The sequence below is a fragment of the Hermetia illucens genome, chromosome 6 (assembly GCF_905115235.1).
Source record: "Hermetia illucens chromosome 6, iHerIll2.2.curated.20191125, whole genome shotgun sequence".
Lineage (NCBI taxonomy): Eukaryota > Metazoa > Arthropoda > Insecta > Diptera > Stratiomyidae > Hermetia > Hermetia illucens.
This window is the reverse complement of record NC_051854.1, coordinates 58623497-58644511: the sequence shown is the minus strand read 5'-3', so window position 1 is coordinate 58644511 and position 21015 is coordinate 58623497. Positions and strand designations below refer to the sequence as shown.

Below are 21015 nucleotides of genomic sequence, written 5' to 3'. Positions count from 1 at the left end.
TAGGGTTGACTTTTATTACCGCTATCCAGAAGCTTAACGTGTCTCAAGGGGAGAGTATATAGGAAATCCCCAAACCGCAAAAAGAGCTGATCAGCCAAAGTGATGGACCAGAAATGTCTATAGAGGTGTGGTTAAATCAGACACCTGCACAGAGAAGTCTCTACAGAACAAAGTGCGGTTCGATGTTCAAGTGATACACATTCTCCAGCAAAGGGCCTAATAATTGATGAAATAGGAAATTGCCTAACCTTCACTCTGATCGTCATCGAATCAAACAATTACCCAAAAGGAAGTAGGTAAAACTAATTAAGAGAGCAAAAGAACAAGCCTATAAATAAGCCTAAATAATCTTCATTCGCAAGACTCTGCACTACACTTGCTATCATAGGACATCATATACAACTATGTGCCCGAACTTAAGCAAGCCACTACCGTGATAATACCAAATATAGACATTCCAAGTATTCATGCGTAGGAAGGCGCTCGGCTATTACGAAATTTTTGGATTTCATGAATTTTGTCCACATTTAATTCTTTCAGAAAACCTCTCTCTCTACTAATTTCCGAAGAAATCAAGCTCGTTAGAATCAGAAGCAACATTTGGGGAAAAGCCGACCCTGAACTCCCAAAAGCACATGTTAATGAATAGGACTACGGGTTTTTGTAGATTAGACAGCCTATTTTTCCACATTTGAACAATTTCCGTAGTTTGATTGGGTGTTTTGGCAAACTGTAGTTCCAAGAGCCATGCCTGTACCCACTGTACTATCTCCATTGCACAGAAGCAAACATTCATGATCATGACAGAGATTCAAACGGAAGGCATATCATATAGCTGACGGTTATCGCAGTGCCCTGGTTATAACACCCTAATTTACCACATTTCAGGCACCACAAGAACAATCACAGAATTTATTAAAAACACTATTGTTGGTAGCCCACATACCATCTTATTTGAGCCTTGTTAGACTGCAATCCAACACTGGGCAAATGCAAAAAGTAGATATACAAACTTGAATAATATAAACAATTAGGACCAATTTGAAACTGTCAAGCCAGCCATGACCATAGGCGCACGGAAACGGATACAAAGTAAGACAAAGGAATATAGACCAATGAAATGAATCAACACATCGCAATCAAACAATTCCCTACATTGCAGAGCACACATAGAACAGACATAGAACAGAGACAAATTATGAATTAACGCAGACGAATCAACTAAGGGGAAACGAGGAACAGCTGATAACAGCAGAAACCGGGGAGTGGCGGAGAAATACGAAGTCAAGAGATTGAAAACAGCAGCACCAGCAATATGGTGGAGAAGTACTCACCAAAAAATACCGAGATAATATCATAGATCATCACCAATGGTATCGCTAATAAATTTCGTCGCTATGTACGCTACGAAATCGTCCATCCTCATGTAGGGGGCCAAAAATTCTTCGGAGGATTCTTCTCTCGAACGCGGCCAAGAGTTCGTAATTTTTCTTGCTAAGAACCCAAGTCTCTGAGGACATAAGGACTGACAAGATCATTGGCTTGTACAGAGAGCTTTGAGCCTACGGAGTAAACTGAAATAGGCTCTCGTCACAGCTGTTATCAGTAGCGATTTTCGACCTTATATAGGATAAATTTTCAACGGTCTGCTTTTATCTGACCTCGCACATTGTTCAGGGTCAGCCTAGTCAGTCTTATCAATTTCATCGAAATACCGAATTCTCTCATGGCAGTGTACAGTTTTACCCTGGCTATGCTATCATAGCCGACTTTAAAGTCGATGAAAAGATGGTGCAACTGATGTCCATATCGCTTGCCGCAGAGAGAAAATCTGATCTGTTGCTGATTTGCCTGGAATGAAGCCTGTTTGGAATGGGCCAATATTGTTCTGGGCGTATGGGACTGTCCGACCTAGCAAGATAGCGGAGAATATCTTATAGATGGTACTCAGTAACGTGATACTCATATAATTGCTGCACTGCGTCGTCAGGCATTGATTCGCTGTACCACACTTTGAGCATCAGTTGATGAACCGCTTGGTGTAACTGGTCGCCTCCATATTTAACCAATTCGGTTGTAATTCCATCGGCTCCATGCGTCTTATGATTTTTAAGCCGATGAATTGCACGGACTGTTTCTTCTATACTTGGCGGTGGCAGCATTTGTCCGTCGTCTTCAGTTGACGGGACCTCCAACTCGCCGATGTTCTGGTTGTTCAATAGTATATACTATTGAATACTCAATCCATGTCCATTCTGTCGGAAATCAGATTTCTCTCTTTGTCTCGATAGGATGAGCATCGAAGTGTATAGGGCTTCATCCCGCTGACTTGTTGGTAAAACTTCTGCGTCTGGTGTGGTTGCTCCCTGTACTTTTCGAGTTCACAGACCTGCTGGTTCTCCTAGGCTTTTTTCCGTCTGTGGAGTCGTTTCTCCGCTCGCCGGAGCTCGTGATAAGTCTTCACCGGTGCCCACGTTCTTCGAGAATGCCACATTATTCGGTATGTTGCAATTTGATTGAAAGTGATCCCGTTTGGAGATGCCCATGTTTATTTGTGGACCGTTTCCGCGCAAACCAGGTACTTCCAAAAAGCATTTTGTGTGACACTGCTAATTGAATAATTGAAGAGGGAGTGCGGAAATGAGAGGGAGGAGGGAATGTGGGAGATAGAAAGAGAGGGGGGGGGGAAGAGGAGGGGGGGGGGGGGGGGGAAGAGGAGGGAGTGCAGGAGAGAGAAAAAAAAGAAGAAAGAGAGAGAGGAAGGAGTGCGGAAGAGAGAGAAAGAGGGAGTGGAACAGAAAGTATAAGAGTGAGTGAAATAAACAGAAGATGAAATGAGAGGGAAAGTAGAAAAGAAATATAGAGAAAGATAGAACAACAAAAGAGATGCTAACCTCAACCACGAGAAATATTATATACTTCCTTTCTCTTGTTTATCGCCTTCACGTCTGCTCACAAGAACGGAGGTCTTCGATCCCCCAAATTTTAACAAAAACAAATATCTAATCTAGATCAACTTAACAGCTACGTTCAAAAAGGACGCCACATACCCTGGCTGAAGATTGTTCTAGCGATCGTTGCGAAAAGGACCGAACGCTAGCACTCCGACATCATGGCAAAAGGGAATATTCCATTGCCCTGTACCGCATCATAGAAAAGCTTGTAGGTCATCATACGTTTAATGAAGGATGTTAACCGTAGCCTTCTCATTAACGATAATGAGCAACTTCAGAAGTGGGAGAGGTATTTGAATATGACTCGCAATTCCCCTCTTGTGGAAAATATTATAAGTGTCAGTGAATCTGTGGGATGGCTTCTCCAAATAGATGCGAAATCATCCATACTACCAATGTGTCCAAGTGGAATGAGGTCTCCTTCACCAGTTTCTGCTTCCATTCCAAAAATTCCTAAAAATCTGAGATCATTCCTAGATAGTGCACGAAGTGCATCCTTCTTTAATATATATGTTTTCGGCAATGGTAAACTAATAGCAATTATCAGAGTGGCATATGACGACACTTAATGTCACGTGTTTCAACCAGTTAAAATCTCCAGGGGTACATTATATCATCGATATTTCTTATTATTATTGGTGACATCTTTAATGCCAATTTGGCCCCAGAATGTGGAGGAGTTCAATGTCATCTTCCATCAAAAACCTTAGAATTTAGAGGGGGAGTTACAAATCAGGTTACAAATCTTAAGGAAACTTCTTTTTGCTTATGGAAATTCTATGTCTCCTTTATAAAAGTGTCCATGCACCGCTCTAGTATTGCAATTCTCAATCATCCAAATTGAAATCTTTCAACCATAATTCTACCTGAAACCAGCTTATAAAGCATAGGCCGTATTACCGCCAGTCTCCGCATAATTTTAATATTGCGTTTCGCTTTCTACTGAGGAATACAATATAGTGTCACGTGAAGGAGCTTAATTAAATTCGGAATTTATATTTGTCTGGAATTCTCCTTAAGCGTCCGCACATTTCATAAAAGCCTGTTTTTGTTCGAGACGCAGATTTTAGCCTTGCCCCCTACGATATTCAGACAAGACTGTGAATAAATACTCAATACAAATTCACAGACGGGATTATCATCTAAAAGCGCTATTTAATACATTGAATTTAACAATGCCAGATATTAACTACACACCCTACTAAATACTAAGCCGCCGACGTGCTTCATGCCGACTTAGACCAACTCTCTTTTTCAACCGGAAACGCCAGGGAAGAGATCATCAGTTTTTCATGAATGATGATAGTATCCTATTGCAATCATCTTAAATTGGAAGATTTTTTAAGATGAAAATCTTTCTCAAAATGTTCATCCAACTAGCAAACATCTACTCCAATTTATTCATTCAATAAAACCTCAGGAATAAAAAACCTCAAAGTGTGAAGGTTAAAACGACTCCCACATCACACGGTAATATATAATAGTATCTCGTAAATTTAACCCCAAAATAGTACTTTACCTACATTTACATAATTTCGTAAGTTTTCGCACGAAAATTTGTATATTTACGCTTCCTTCCATGTGTTCCGCTGAAGGTTGCTGCTCATTTAATGTGTAGCGTGTAGTTTTGTTCGCCAGTCGCATGGAGGAATTTAGTAAAGCTACATCTTACCCATATCCTCAATGGGAAACATTGAGGTAGCCTAATAGGACTGAGGTTATTCGCGATGGTACAATTTACAATTTTATCACAACATGATAGCGTGCGGATAACGAAATACTGCGGGAAGCAAAGAGCACACGAATAAGGTCAAATGGATTTTTTTGACCTTACAAATATATTATTACCTAGACATTAAAATTGACTGTTTGATGATACCCAAAGTAATTCGATGAACCTCAGCTATTTAGCTTTAACTTTATTGAAAGAATCAGTCTTTATGGCTGATTCGAAGTAAGCATTATCTACCTCTCCAAAATTTTGAACTCTAGTCCGACAATTTATATAAACCCTTCCACTGCACCAATTAAAGCATACCACAGCCAAAATATTCCATCAAATAGCGCCATTATGTCTTCTCCATTATAGCAAAAACATATTTCATTTTGAAAGCTCCCATAACCCCACATAGGCCCCCATTCCTTCGGTATTTAATCTCAGCGTACATGCGATACTATATCACATTCCAACGAAAAGAACATTATGAGCAAGGACGTCTCTGTAGAATTTGAACTGTCTCCACAATCTTCCAACAATATTAAATATATCGAATGTACACTTGACGACATTCACATAAAATATTCTGAAATCTGTGTACCTATATAAGAAAATCCTGCCAAACACTTGGCAATGAGAGTGCCATTTTGGCTCACATTTCTATCGATTTGTCCCTCGCCGCCTACACCATTTTCAATTTGCTTTGGTAGCCTCCCAAGACATGGATTCGTGTCATTATGTTAAACTCCTTGTTAAACATTCATCAAACTCTTCTCTACGATGTCGACTGCAAAATACATCCTGTATCATGTCGAGTTTATGGTAAAATGTCAAATGGAATTAAGGACCATCAAATTCAAATGAGGTCATAATTTTGAATTTTGGAAATTTGTTGAAAGATGAACGGAATTCCCTTTCATCTCACGTTTGCTTCTTACAATATAATCGAGGTTTTTCTAATCGTTTTAAAACAACAGAGCCAAGCAGTCTGCATTTTATCGGAACGAGGCAACAGAAATCGCTCATCACGAAGTAGTTGATATGTATGAGGAACACGGACCAGTGGCCATGATACAAAACCGCATATCGATATTTTCACGTTCTTTGATACTGGTATGCCAAATTCGAATGTTATGGAAACTCCTGGTTCCAAAGAAATTCTTTGACTCGAATGGCCAAGATAGAGTCAAACAAGTCGGGAAACCCTGGTCGCTTCAGGTATGAAAGATTTTATGAATTTCTTCTATAAAAATATTTCAGGGGACATTTGTTCCATTTGTAGCTAGTAGGCAATATTTACGCATATATTATGTCACACTATTCACTTTAGCGTGATACTGACATTCAAAGTTTTATTATTTGCACTGAAGCGACATCCTTGACCTACTATAACTGTTAATAATTGTGCGACTTCCACCAAACTTGGTGAGATTTAGTTTATATTACTACATTTCATGATCCTACGGTGAACTTAAGGGAGGTCCTACAGCCATTTACTAGAAATTGCAGTGATATACTATTGTTAACTTTATTTGACCAGATATCAGTATCGAGGGTATATACATATATATATATAGTAGAAGATGCGTGAGTTTTTTCAGATTTTTCGGTTGAGTAGGTTCGGAGAATGGGTCCGGGAAAGAAATGATCACTTCCTAACCCCCGCCCTCCATACTTGTGCAAAAATACTAATCGAGACCCGCCCACCTTCCCACCTTTCCAACAAAATCTTCACAAAACCTTAAATATTAAACGAATATCTAACTCTAAATAAAAGCGAGAAGTATATTTCATAGGAAGCTTTCTTTTGTCCTGTGAGTTGGGGTTTAAGAATACCCTCAAAGAATTCCCTGCATGTAAAGATGAATAGACATTTGTGGGATAGCTGCCTGCAAATCACGAAATTCAATTGTTACTGAAATGTCAACAACGATTCGGATAGCCATTGACTTCACGGCTAATTAGTTTCTGAAATATGTGCCAACTTTTCGACGGAGGTGTCCACGGCCCCCAGAACACTCGCTTTTTCAAACTTGATCGAGAATTCCGGTGATATATGCTAGACATTCTGGACCTGGTCGAAATGAGATGGTAGGAACCTGGACATCTCTCTTCAGGCAGCATTGTGCTTTGAAATTCTGGAAAGCCTAATGGTAGCAGACACAAATTTGATGTTGGATGGATGGAGAGGATGCTTTATATGAGGTATTATTCGCAATTCAGAGGAAACTTTCCAACAGTGACATCGTGCTCGTGATGGATTATCTAAATACCAGAGTGGGCTCTGGCAACAACTTGCTCGATGTGATGGCACAATATTTGCTTGGTGACCGCAGCAACTGCGTTAAAAGTTCGTAGACTTCTGCAATTTTCACTGGCTAAACGCTAGACCTGCCATATAGTTTCAGCTGAATCGGAATGAATAGCTATTCAGATTGATGTCATTGTGATCAGCAGTAGATTTAAAAGTTGTCTTCTGACTGTGCGTAACAAAAAAATACTGATATCGGACTCTAAAGGAGCCATTATCTGGTTGCTGGAGGAATGATTGCGTTACTGGGAGGATGATTTCTACAAACGGAAAAGAAATTACCTTTGGGATCAACGGGCTCAAACGGAGTAAAGCCACCCTTACAATTTCCCTGCGGAACTTACTTCAATTGATTCGCCAATTCCGAGGGTCTGAGGTGAGTGGAAAGAATGGATTGTTCACTAAGATTCCGAAGAAGGACAATCGTCTTTAGTGCAATAATTAGAGCCGCTTTGCATGATTCCTGCTGCCGCGAAATGTTACGTGCTGCATCAAGGTAAGCGAGTTCTTTAGGGTTGCATATCGGTGACAAACTTTTGGTTTTCATTATCGGTTACTTTCTTCATACTGCTTTAGCTGCGTCATTCAGGGGAGGGTTTTAATGAACCATGACATCTCCCCTCAAATACCTCAACTACCCTGATGCCTGACTAAGTCATCGAATTTGACCAAATGGCATTGGATTTGTAATAGAAGCAGAGTTGTGTCGTCGGAATACACTAGCCGAATAAAGAACTTCATCAGTGGTATATCAAACAAATGCCCGGATCTGAGATAATCGTCATATCTCGCTGAATTGGCAGTTTTCAATCAATTGGTCGATCAGGTGGCATCACAGAGTGCTAGAGCTCCGAGCGTCAGGACTATTGCTTTCGCCGATTTCATTCCCTTGATTGCCTTTTCAATTTCAATGGCACAAATAGGTGAAGTTGCTTTACGTTTGACATTTATAGCTTCCAGACTAGCCAGGTTTTAATTGAAAGGCAAATTTTGAGTTTTTTGCACCTATATTTTGGGATCTTCGGTCTGGAGCCAAGTATCACGTTGGTTTGGAAATTCCGAAAGTTACATAGGCTGTTTTGTAATTTGCGCTCTTGCTCAATTGATTGATCCTTTTAATTCCTGACGGGTCGGTGCATTGTTTTAACGGCAGTGTAATCAGCAAAACACCAACCACCGCCCGATATTGAGGTGCGAAATTCTAGTAAGGCACCATTTTTTTAAGGAGATCCTGTCTCATACAATGAATTCGTCTTATGAAAATACAGAAGATCTATGTCTAATAAACCATGTATTGACAAGTAGTAAGTCGTGAATATCATAAGTCTTTTCGCTGGCATGACCATTGGGGTCACCCGTAATGATATCAATGAATGGATCACGCGATCAATTGAACTGATAGTAATCTTCTACAGTAAGTCATCCAATTTCTCAACTTCTTAATCGGCGTTTCAGAAACTCGCAGAGGTTGTAATACCGATACCATAACGAGTGCACGTTTTTTATAATTTTGTTGCGTTCCTGTTCTATATTACAACTCTTGACACCACATAATCATATTTTTGCGTTGTGTTTTTTCCAAACTTCACTCCTCTTACCGAAACTCCTACCCTTAATAGAGGCAATGAATATTCTAGGACTGCATATTAGGAGTATATACCTCGCGCAAACTACCAACAACCTTGCACCGTGATATTTATCCCCGAACTTCGGAAACCAAGTTACATGGACGAAATAAGTTTCAAACTAACCAAATTTGGTTCATAAGGGATAAATATATCCCCAAGCTAAATCCAGAGCATTTTGCTGTCTCACAAGCAGGGGAACATGAAGATTCTAATAGAGACTCTGATGGGGGACTACTTTTCAAACTATTACTTTGAAAAGACCGGAGTGGTCCGACTCTTGAATGTAGTCAATGTGAGGGTTGAGCGTTGTCCTTAGATTTAAGATGTACCACCTTGGTACAGCGGGGATTCAGTTCCCTGACCTATAGAGCTTAGTAGTCATTAAACCTATATCTAGGTACTAGGAAACTAGCAATTACATAGTCTACATAAATAACCCTCATATAGCCGCTGAAGGGAAGTCCCTAAGCATTTTAATTGCAATTGTTGAAGCGATTAGGAAGTTATTATTCGTAACTATAACAGAACTTTTGTCAAAAATGATTTCTGTTAAGAAGTTGTCACTCATCGCCGTAAAAATAATAGGGGAATTTCTTCACATTTTTTAACGTTTTTCCTTATAGACCGACTTTGTTATCAAAACAGTAAATTTGGTTATTTATGATATTTTTCTATTAAATTTAATTTTTTGTTTAAAAAAGTGAGATGTGGATCTCATTGTACTCCCAAGATGTCGAAATTGATAAGGAAGTTGATGAAGGACGATAAAACATAAAAAAGTATTCAAAATTTTCTTTTCTCTTCAGCTAAAATGATAGCTAATGCAATCAAATATAAAGAACCAAATAAAAGTCGTGGTCCAAAATAAGGTTTTACCGCCTCCAAACGTAAAATGTATCGTCAAACTTTCGAAGGAAAGTTCGAGATTACCTGCAATTTATATAAAAGAGTAGTATGCTCAATTTGAAGGCATGGGTTGAAACAGTTCGGAACAGATTGAGAGATTATAATTTGAACGAAGTCCAATAAACGAGCCACTTTTGAAGACGAACACATGTTGCAAAAAGGATTCGATTTGCAAAACATGTGGAGTGATCTATCCAGAAATGGATAAATATTTTATAGAGAGAGAAAAGAGAAGTCTTTCTTTTTGGAGACAAGACAGTATGTTCGAGGTCCGCCGAATTTTGAATACGAGGAGCAACAGTAAATCATCATGATATGGGCTTACTCTTCCTACTATGTTATGGTGTCCCAACGCACTCAGGGTATCGAACACTTCTGTTGCATTAATAACAAGAATGGTATATTACTTACCGACCGACGAGCCGCTACGGAAAGTTCCAATATGATCGCTGTCCCATACCATGCAAAATTTGAACACATTCTTGAAAACCGTATTGATAACATCGTTCAAATAAGCGTGAATTAAACTGGTTTTGTCAAAAACCGCGGAATGCATGCATGGAAACAGGGCGCCTGTTTACATTGCATTTCTGAATCTGGAGGATCCGTTTTATCGTGGGCTAAACGAACTCACTTGGTATGCTCTTCGACGCCTATTGCCAGAAGAACTCTGTGTTAAATTTGCTCTACCACGATCCGAAAAGTAAAGTTCGAAGTGTGGCGAGCGTATCAAAACCGCTTCGTGTCTCCGTCGGTGTCCATCAAGGAAGCAGCCCTCACCACCTCTCTTTGTTCTTGTTATGGACACTGTCATACGGAACATCCAATGCCCAGTGTCCCATACTGTTTTCCTAGCAAAGATGATTTCGAATAAATTGGCCAAAACACACGACCTCAAATTGAATCCGAATAACAAAGAATTTTTGTCGAACGATCCCTATGAAACAGGCACAATCACCGTTAGTGGCAGTGGCTTGCCCAGAACTGAGCCAATGGAGGATTCCGTTATGAAATTGCTTCACGCATTAGCCCAACCTGGATGAAGTGGCATTCTACAACTGGTGTTGTTGTAGGTATCAAACAACATCTCAAATCCAAAATTTACCACAATGTCGTCCTCGCCCTCGCCCTCCATGGTTCTGGTCTGGCCGCCGCCTATAAAAGGCAATGAACGCCGTCTCGCGATAATAGAGACGATTTTGCATTAGGCTAGTAGCATAACACGGCTTGATTGCATCCGAAATGAGAATATCGGCGATCGATATGAGGTTACATCGATCGTGAAAAAATTACGGAAGAGATCTTCGATGATATGATAACGTCTGAACATCGAAGTCGATGGTAAGCGACCAAAAAGCCCGTCGAAACAACGGTGGCTGGCGGCTGCATCTATATCAGGCCTTTGATAGAACAAAATGGCGCAAACGATTACAACGAAGCGACCCCACTTGTGATCAAAACAAAGGCTAAACAAGAAGAAGGTGTGTTCCAATATATTGGTCAAGCACACCATTAATCAGTATGTCTATGGAGGTATTTTACAGGAAGTAATCTCCCGTAAGCTAAGTACGAAATGCCTCTCCAGCAGAACAATGACCTAAAACATAAGAGCAGTAAACCTAAAGAGTGGTTTTTGGAAAAAGAAATTTCCGTCGTGGAATGGCCTGGTAAGTCGCCTAACCTCACTTCAATGGAAAAGCTTTAGACGGACGCCAACCAAAAAATACCAGCGACCTTTAAACTGTAGTAAAATGTTCCTGGGAGACAATCCCTGCTGAAGGGCGTCCAAAGCTTGTGGATTCGCTGAAACATCGTTACGAAGCGATTATTAAAGTCAAAATATCCAATCAAATATTGAATCTTCCTTTGTTAACATTTTATACCCAGATTTTATATCGTTTTCATATTTTGTTTATACTGCACCTATTAGCTTCATTTTATCACTTTATTTTAGTTTTCATCGAGCTTTGAGGTTAAATTTCCGCACTTTCACAGTTCATGAAGTTGGCACTGGTATTTTTTTACCGCCACTGTATATCTGTAATAATATCAAGTGTCACTCAGATAAGATGCGTTCAAGGAGACAGGAACCCCGTTCTCCTGAAGGTAATCCAAAGATGAAATTGTCTCATTAGTAGCTTCTGTCAAATTTGCATTCCTATATAAGATAAATAGCAACGAATACTTCGAAAGGTCTCAAAGTCATCATGCAATCGTTGAAGGTCCAACCTACTGTACGATTTTACAGAGAATCGATACACTTGCAACACCTAAACCGCCCAATAATACTAGGTTTAGATAAACTCCCGGGCAACTGTTGAGATTAGTCACGAATGGGAGGAGTGGAGTTTATAGAAGACTCAAAACGTTAAAATAAACTAATTTAGTTAATTTATATACATATAAGGTTACATCTAATATTTTTAAGACGCAATATTTCCTCTTCGATATTTTAACTGATTTTTCGCAGCAACCTGCGTTTAAAATGGTTAATGACAGTATTTTAGTTGCCGTTCTCCAGAATAAATAAGGGATTATTTCAAGGTACATGCATATATCGATTATAAAGATTTCTGCATGAGTTCTTCTCCTTGTTATCATTTGATACACCTCGCATGCTGTATACTTGCTTCCTCCTGCAAAAATCCTCACTGAAACAATCATTTCGTTTGTCACTACATTTCATTTTCAAGCAGAACGTAATCATCCTCTCCAACGCTTAAGTAAATCTGACAATAAAGCAGGTAGGGACGTAATTTGAAGAGATTTTTTGTTTGAAAATATAATATGTACCTCGGGTAAAAGGTGTGTTGCATGTCCCCATGATATAATGTATGCTTTACCTTTTTTCCAGGGCAATTAGCATTTAGTACACGCTACTGAAACTTCTCTCTCGAGGATACTTTATTCATGTGAAGAAATAGAAAGTGCAAATAGAAACAAAATGTCCCCGTTATGACGGCACACTAAGATTATCCGACGTAGTTGGAGGAGAAAATTAAAGGCACCGGTAATGGATTGATAGAAATAATAAAGCATGCACGTCATGCATCTGTGTACATTTGTAAGCATGTGGAAGAATTTTATTTCTTGTCATTTTAGGGATAGTCTACTGGTAGTTTGATATCCTTCTGAGATGTTTGTAAACTCCCTTGTGGGGCTCAAAGATATTCATTTCTACCAATATATCTGGTGAACCAGAAAATACTCCATATATCACTCAATTTCAGCAGCCATTTATCACTCCTATAATCCTAAAAACGCAAAAACAATACCTCTTGATAGATCATCACCACTAACCCAGTAGAAACTAAAGTTATGATTAATCAATCAATCAATTCCATATTTATCTTTTAGGGAGTAGTAATTTGATGCGAAAGAGGTGATTTTGATTTGCTAGAACTTTGTTAATAATGGTGAGATTTCCACCAAACTTTCAAGTATGTTGCCTCATATGGAACTGGATGAACTTAGGTGGTTGGCACAAATTTCCAAAGTGTAATAATATACTATTATTGACTTAGGCTTAGGCTTAGGTACCATATTTTTTTCACATTATTCCGCACGCAGTTCAGAAGAAGCTTCCCAACAGCGATTAAAGGTTTGCCCGTACCAACAACGATTAAAGGTTTGTCATCGGCAGCACACTATTTGAGCACAAGGCCTCCCACAAGATTAGTTGTTTTCGGCTGACCGGCAACGACATCTACTCGTATGCACGATATCACGATCAATAGTAGATTTAGGAGTTATCTTCTGTATGGGCATAAAAAAAGAGATGCTGAGACTTCGGCCTTAAACGGAGCCATCACCTGATCCTTGCCTACCTTCGCTTGTATGTCGCTATTGCGTCTGCTCACAAGGAAGCAGGCCGTCAGCTCTCCAAATTCAATACAGGCCGTTTCCGCAATCCAGTTGTTGCACAGTAATGGGAAACATTTCCTTCTGGGCAAATGACACAAATTCAGAGGTGTATTGATGAACTTAAGGAGTGCAGAGCTTTGTTAATGACTATGACCAGGAGTGAACACGATGCGCTGGAGCTCCACTAGCACGAAAATGTTCGAGAAGTACAGCGTAATATCCGTTGGGACAAAAGGAATTCCATCATTGAGTTGATCAAGGAGGTAGAAGCCGGAAATAACAACGATTTCGGTAGTATATGGCACAGATGACGGCGCAATAGTTGAGTTGGTTGAGCGTCAACCTCTCGATCTCGTCGTGGCTAGTTGTTTTCGTTATATGCTTGTCTTGCTGCTGTAATCGCTTGCACTGTATTACGTATTAGGTATGATTATAGTGGAACTAAAACAGTCTCAATGGAGTTGAAATGTGTAAGTGCATGCGAAATGTTCTACACAGAAGGGGCATTTTGGAATAATTATCATAACAGCAACTATCAGAGCGACGTATGAAGGAACATGCAACTTGTCACCGATACGATGCTGCCTTGGCTGGAGGACGTGTAGGGGCTCAACGGACTATGTCATTTTTCCTCGAACATCTGGGCTACTCTGATCTCCTGACATCTACTTGATCTCTCACCGAATCAGAACGTTGACCTAACGGCTCTGGATTTGGAGAGAAAAGCAGGCAGAGTCAGACTGAAGATAAATACCAGCAAGAATGAAGTTCTCAGTCTGGGGTAGTTCGAATATTTTAGAAGCATTGTTTCTGCCAGAAGGCGTAACAACATTGAGGAAGGGCAAGAACTAAATTGCCGGATATACTATACAATGGAATCCAATATTCCAGGATTGTCGATGAATGGACCGTCTCTGAACTAGGCGGTGTAAAACTGTGGGGGAAGTATGCAAGCTTCTTGCAGTCACATTGGCAGCTGAAGCACATCGTCAGGATTCGACAGCGATGACGAGTAAGGGTGGCTAACGCATTATGTCCCACATAGAAGTTTATTGTAACCATATAAATTACTCTGTTTTACGTCGCGTCCAAAAACAGTGGCTCTAAAATCGTTTTCTATTGCTATGTTGTTCCAGTTGTTTCAATGTTCCCAACTTACTACACTCCTTGGTTTGCCTGCTTTGCCATACTTATACTACTACGGCCATTCATTTAACTGTAGGTCGGTTGTGGCTACATCTCTATAATATTGCTTTGTAAATTATAACCATTTCAAATTTTGGCCTATCCTGAGGTCACGCTGCCTTCCGTTTTTCAATAGCTGGCTTCATTCTCCTTTTCACCCTTCTTTTCGATTGTTCCATATCTTCAATCATTACATTGTTCAGTTCGGCTATCATCTAAATACTTCTCTGCATCTGCACTCAAGTCTAGTTTTTGAATAAAAAGGTCTAGCTCAGTTATTTTGAAAGCCATTATCATTACATCCAAGCTAGTGAACCTTTTTCAATTAGAATAGAAACAAATATAAATAAGTATTTTCCCATTTCCATCGAAACACCAGCACATAATAAAATTGAGCTGATTCGAGTAAACGAGAGCAACCTGAATTCATTTTCCCGGCAATATCCATTAAAAGACGAGAGAAATCTTTCAATGGAGACATAATAAATTCAAAATCCAATTAACTCCATAACGAAAAAGGGCCAAACTCTGTGATAATTATTATAAAAATAATGAAGCGAATCTCAAAGAGAAACCCTTTCAAACGATGTATAAGGTGAAAAGATTTTCATTTACCTTCTCGCGTCCGTAATCATTTTTCTGATTAAGACCGGCGTTTTTATCAAGCTATCCATTATGTTATTCACCAAATGATGTCACTCTTTCCTTAGAAAAATCTTATTAATCTATTTTCCACGCAAGAACGACACATCAAAAATAAACACACTCATCTCCACTGAACAATCAATCACCCACACCGAACGCACTTTTAATCCACTCCAATTGATCCACCGAGGTGATACCATTTGAAACAATCGTCGATAATAGAATCATTGCACTCAGGGCAAACCCTTCCAATCAATTCAATGCGAAATAGCAATGGTCGAAGAGCACCGTCTAATCCCTTCCGCAAGGCCGGGTCTCAATAGAAACTAAAAGCCACCACTATCGCCCCCGGGGTCGTTTTCTTCAGCCCGAAATACATACAAGTGCCACAAAGTCTCGACTATGACTGCAGCAGAACTAGAGCACCATCGGCGAAAACAGCACATGCCGAACAGCAAGCTGGAGACGTGGGGGCATGTTCGAATCACTCGAACAGAGAAAACTTTCCGACCCGGCGAAAATATGGAAGGGGTGGCTAGAAAAATTAACATTCTACCCGAAATCCCGTGGAGGACGTATTTAAGAAAAAATGGGCGAAAGAAAACATGTACACTAGCATGGGATCGTTCTGCGGGTGAGTTATTCTAGGGGCTCCCATCGTTAATATACTTGAAGTACAATCCGCACAATAAAAAATTGCATTTGTATCTATGAGAGCTTTTTAGATAAGACTTACAAAGTGGGTGTGATGAATTTCAGGAGAAAACACTTAATTGATGACTTGGAAGAAGAAACGTCGAAAATGGATATTTACCTGCAACGCCGGAGACCCATATTACAAAGCACCGCAATGACATAGATGGCTTTTTCTTTATTCAGCAGTTAGTGAGTATTCCAGCCAAAAGCAAAGCTCACTAACCCTATCTAAATAAAGAATTTAGAAACAAACAAGTCGGGAAACCGGAAGCTAGACGCTTCAGATGTAAGAGGTTTTGTGTTTGTTTCCCTATGTGAGAAGCATAACGCACTCCTCCATTGGCTGACAACATTGATTCGAGATACTTGAATCGCTCAGTGCTGTCAGCTTCAGTAACATGTCCAGAACTAAGCGAATTAAATATCTCGGGTCAATGCTATCAGCCAATGGAGAACTGTGTAATGAACTTTTTACACGCATTAACGCAACCTGGATGAAGTGGTATTCTACAGCAAACGTCTCAAATTTAAAATTTACCGCAATGAGGTTCGTCCTGTCACACTCTATATTTCTGAGTATTAAAAGACTATAAAAGGCAATGAACGGCGTCTTGCAATAATGAAGACGAAAATGTTGCGTTCGGCTAGTGGCGTGACACGTTTTGATCACATCCGAAATAAGGATATCCGCGATCGATATGGGGTTGCACCGATCGTGGAAAAACTGCGAAAGAGGGGTCTTCGATGGTATGATCACGTGATTCGCGCTAACGAGAATTCATTTGCCAATATTGATCTGAACATCGAAGGCAATGGTAAACGCCCAAAAGGCCAGCCGAAACAACGGTGGCTAGATACGCTAAATGGGGATTTAAAAGCCTCGTGATTACGTCCAGATTAGGCATTTGATAAAATAAAATAGCGAAACCGATCACGACGAGCCGATCCCGCTTGGAAACGGGACAAAGACTAAAAAAAATAAGATATGAGGAGCGATCATATGATGGAAAGCCCTGTATTGATAACAGTCAACTTCATACGCTTCACACTCTGAGTCTAATATTATTAGCAAATGCCAAGAATTTAATCCACAACAGATACAAACAAGTCGGGAAACCGGAAGCTGGATGCTTCAGGTATGAAATATTTTGTGTATTTCCTTTATAAAGACATTTGAGTGTGAATTTATCCCATTAGTACATAGCACGTAATATACGCATATACAGGGTGCGGCAGCATAACTTCCTTTTTTCAAAACGCAATTTCTTCTTGGATGTTGGTCTTCAAATCTTGTAGGGTTCTTGGACGGTTCACATAAACACGGGATTTCAAAAAACCCCATAGAAAAAAATCACAACGGGACAATCGGGAGAGCGTGCCGGCCATTCCAAATCGCCTCTAATTGAGATAAGGTGCTCTAAAAAGTGTTCCCTCAAAACAGCCATCGATGCTCTTGAAGTGTGTGCTGTTGCACCGTCTTGTTGGAACCAAGTATCCCCCAAATCCAAATTTTCTAACTGACTTTGGGTGAATGCAAAGGCTTTTGATGCAATTCTCGAGGGTTGGTGTCAGCCCAGTAGCGCATGGTTTGTTTGTTAACCGACCCACACAAATGAAAATGGGCTTCATTGCTAAAAAAACAATAGCACCCTCGGGAACGACATCAAGAAGAAGCTCACACGCGTTCATCCGAGAATTGAAGTCACGTTCTGAAAGTTCCTGCACTATCGCCATCTTATAGGGATGAAAATACGATCGGATAGTCCAAGGGCAGATGCGTGTTTGCGCGCAGAACGCCGTGGCGATCGCAACATTGACGCTCTCACTGCTTCAATGTTCTCAGGTGATCTAACGGGCCGAGGGACTCCAGTTCTTCCTTTTGTCGCACTTGCAGTTTGTCTGAATGTAGTGACCCATGTAACAATTGATTTGCGGTTTGGGACGGGAGCCAACGGGGCTAAATTAAAGCGATTCCGAAATGCACGCTGTGTTGCAATAACCGAACATCCGCTTGAAAAATAAACCTCAACGGCAAAGGCACGCTCCTCACTATTCCAACGCATGATGGCGACTGAACCGTGTCGGGACAAAACTTTACAGTATCCCCTCTTGAACGAGATCACTAGCGCTCCGCTATGACATCAACTAACTGAGTGGCGCGCATTTTAAAAAAGGAAGTTATGCTGCCGCACCCTGTATATGTGAGAATATCCACTTTCGGGTGATATTGAGATTCGAAATCTTGAATTTCCAAAGAAGTGACAACTTTGACCTATTACAACTTTGTTAGTAATGGTGCGATTTCCAACAAACTTGGTAGGATCAAGGTATATATTATTACCTACACCGATGCAAAATTTCTTGGTGATAAAATGAACTTAATGGGGGTTCTGCAGTTAATTACTAAAAATTATAGTAATATACTATTATTAACTTTATTTGAAAGGATATCGATATGGAAGGTATTTCGGAGGCTAGCCACCGTATAGTGACAGCGTCTTGATTTTTATCAGATTTTTCGATTAAGCAGTTCTGAAAATGGCCCCGTTAAATACATGATCATTTTCAACCCCCCGAACTCCCTGCCTATCCAATAAATGTCAAAACTAAGACCAGCTTCGGAAAGTACTAACTGAGACCTTTCACTTGATATCCCACATGACTACATTTGGTAAAAAAAAAATTACACCCTCCTTTTGCATGTATGGGCCCCCCCTTAAATTCGACGTAACATGATGTAACTTACCGTGTGCGTGAGCGGTCACAGTTCCCACCTTCCCACCAGATTTGGTGTTAATTGATGGTGCAGTCTCCGAGAAAAATGCGTGTGACGGATAGATAGACCGACATACAGACACCGATTTTAATAAGGTTTTGTTTTACACAAAACCTTAAAAAGGGCTAGAGAATTTTGATATTTCATTCGAATGTCAATTATTGTCGTTAATTATGACGTCAGCATCTTATTTGTATGGCTTAGGATGCGATGAATTCGCACGAAATTAATAAGTTTGAACTGTTATAACACTAATAGTAGGATTTTCATAAATCTTGGCATGTGTATGCACGGAACTGTCTCCTATGCCGGTGCAATTTAGTACTCCTAGGATGAACTTAGGGCGGTTTTTCAGTCAATTTCTAAAAGTTGGTAATATACTACTACTAAGTTTATTTGAGCAGATACCCGAATGGGACATATTTTGAGACCTAGATTTCATCTAAGTGCACTTTCCTGTTTTTTTTTCGGATTTTTGGATTGAGTAATTTCCGAGAATAAGTCCTGTCTTACTTTGAGTGCGTACATTTTGACCCCTTACTCGCGCACTTTGCAATTTACACCAAAACTAATATCAGTTCCGAAAAGGACTAACCGAGACCTTTCCTCTGATACCCCCCCCCCCCCCCCCCCCCCCCCACCAATCATCAACACAGATAAGGCTGATTTAACTGACATAACTCAAGAAAGATCGTGAGCCAGTCGAAAATGGGAAACATGATCGCCATCTTCAAACTGACATTACAAGGAATATATTCCTGACGAGTCGATTGGCGTCTCCGAATTGCAGTATAGGTTGGAATAAGTTCATCATACAGGACCTGAATCTATAGACTGCGAAACGATGACATAATTGAAAATTGCATTTTAATTTTCACATTTTTTCTGATAGTGAATTAGTTGCCTTTCAAATATAAGTTACTTCAAAAACAACTAAGGACTAATCTTTAAAGGCATGACATCTATAATAGCCCAAAGGGCTCAAAATGCCCAATTGAAAAATATTAATGAATTTTCATGAAATTGCAGTTTAAGTTAAGAAAAAAAAAACAAAGCGCGGGAAAATTGGCACCGTTGACCTGGCGAATCCCGTCAGGGATAGTCCACTTAACTTTGAATCAACTGCAAAACAAGGAGTAGTTTCTTCAATAACACTGCCAAAGGCTGCGTGGAAAAACTTTAGGAATATCTCTAATAACATTCTTAGATTGGAAAGTTATCCTTCGAAACTGTTCCCACAAACAATACTCCCGAATAATGTCCTCTTATAATGGTAAATGAACACAACATTGTCTCGTCGATCTGAAATAACATCGAATATCAACAAGTCCCAAAGGAATTCAACATCATAAAGGCTCCCAAATTTCCACAGGTCCGCTAATTTCACAATGAGCAGGACGACTGTTGCTAAAGAAATTCCGATTTCGTCAAGAAAACTTTCGAGCTCATGATCACAAGGGCCTTTCGATGGTCCCGGCGGTTACAGTTCCACAAAAATGAGCAGCTACGGACGTGGAAAAAGCACCACGTCAATCATGTAGTATCCGGTGAAGTACCACCTCTGGTGAATGAAATGGTGAGTCACCATAACATGCGAATACGGATTACTCGACCCATCGGAACAGAGTGACAAAACTTAACAATCTCCTGCCGGAGAGTTGCTACTTCTATTCTTCTTCTATCTTGAGCGCAATAATTGAAGGGGTATTTGGGTGCTTGTTGCTGTTGCATAAATAATAAAGCAAACAATCCTCCTCAATTCGTCATGCCCCTTGGCTAGAAGACGTGGAGGGGCCCAATAGATATAGGTTATCAATCTGACTGGTTACCGCACTCTTCCTAGTTGCGACAGTAGGCGAAATATTAAGGACGTGGAACAGTTCGTATACCTGGAAAGCGTTGTTTCTACCAACGGTGGTGCCGAAATTGATGTGACTCGAGGTGTTAACAGCGATAGATACACTTTCACTAATCTATCCAAAATCTGGAAATTCCGCATTCTCAACACCAGTATTAAGTTTAGATTGTTTCGCGTCAAAGTTCTCTTTTGTATGGCTATGTGAAAGTAGTACATGGAAAGAGCTTTTCATTTCCTGATGTCTACCTCGTGTCATAGGCATATTCTAGACTAAGTCAATGAAAAAAAAACTTCGTAGACTTATGGACCAGATACTAATGGACAAGTTCATTAAACTTTAAGGAAAGAAAACAACTCTAATGCGGATTATGCCATGCAATAGAACCAACTATCCTAGGTTGGCCTGCGAGTTTCCCTACAGCACCGCTGCGCAGAGTAATGCATGAAAAATGCAAGCTTGTAATGGGTTGAACTG

The 21015-nt window shown here is 40.1% G+C and overlaps 1 protein-coding gene across 5 annotated transcripts in view; it reads right to left on the bottom strand.

Moving 5' to 3' along the window:
- LOC119660548 (HEAT repeat-containing protein 5B) overlaps positions 1-21015 on the bottom strand; it is an 80781-nt gene that overhangs the window by 35076 nt on the left and 24690 nt on the right. The window contains exon 1 of one of the 5 annotated variants that reach the window (XM_038069183.1): positions 15181-15641. The exons of 1 other annotated variant lie outside the window; for it this stretch is intronic. In XM_038069183.1, the coding sequence (XP_037925111.1) occupies positions 15181-15239 (59 nt within the window). In that variant the 5' untranslated portion in view covers positions 15240-15641. Of the gene's footprint in view, positions 1-15180; positions 15642-21015 lie in introns of those variants that run through there. 3 more of the 5 variants (XM_038069186.1, XM_038069185.1, XM_038069188.1) reach the window with 3 other exon arrangements.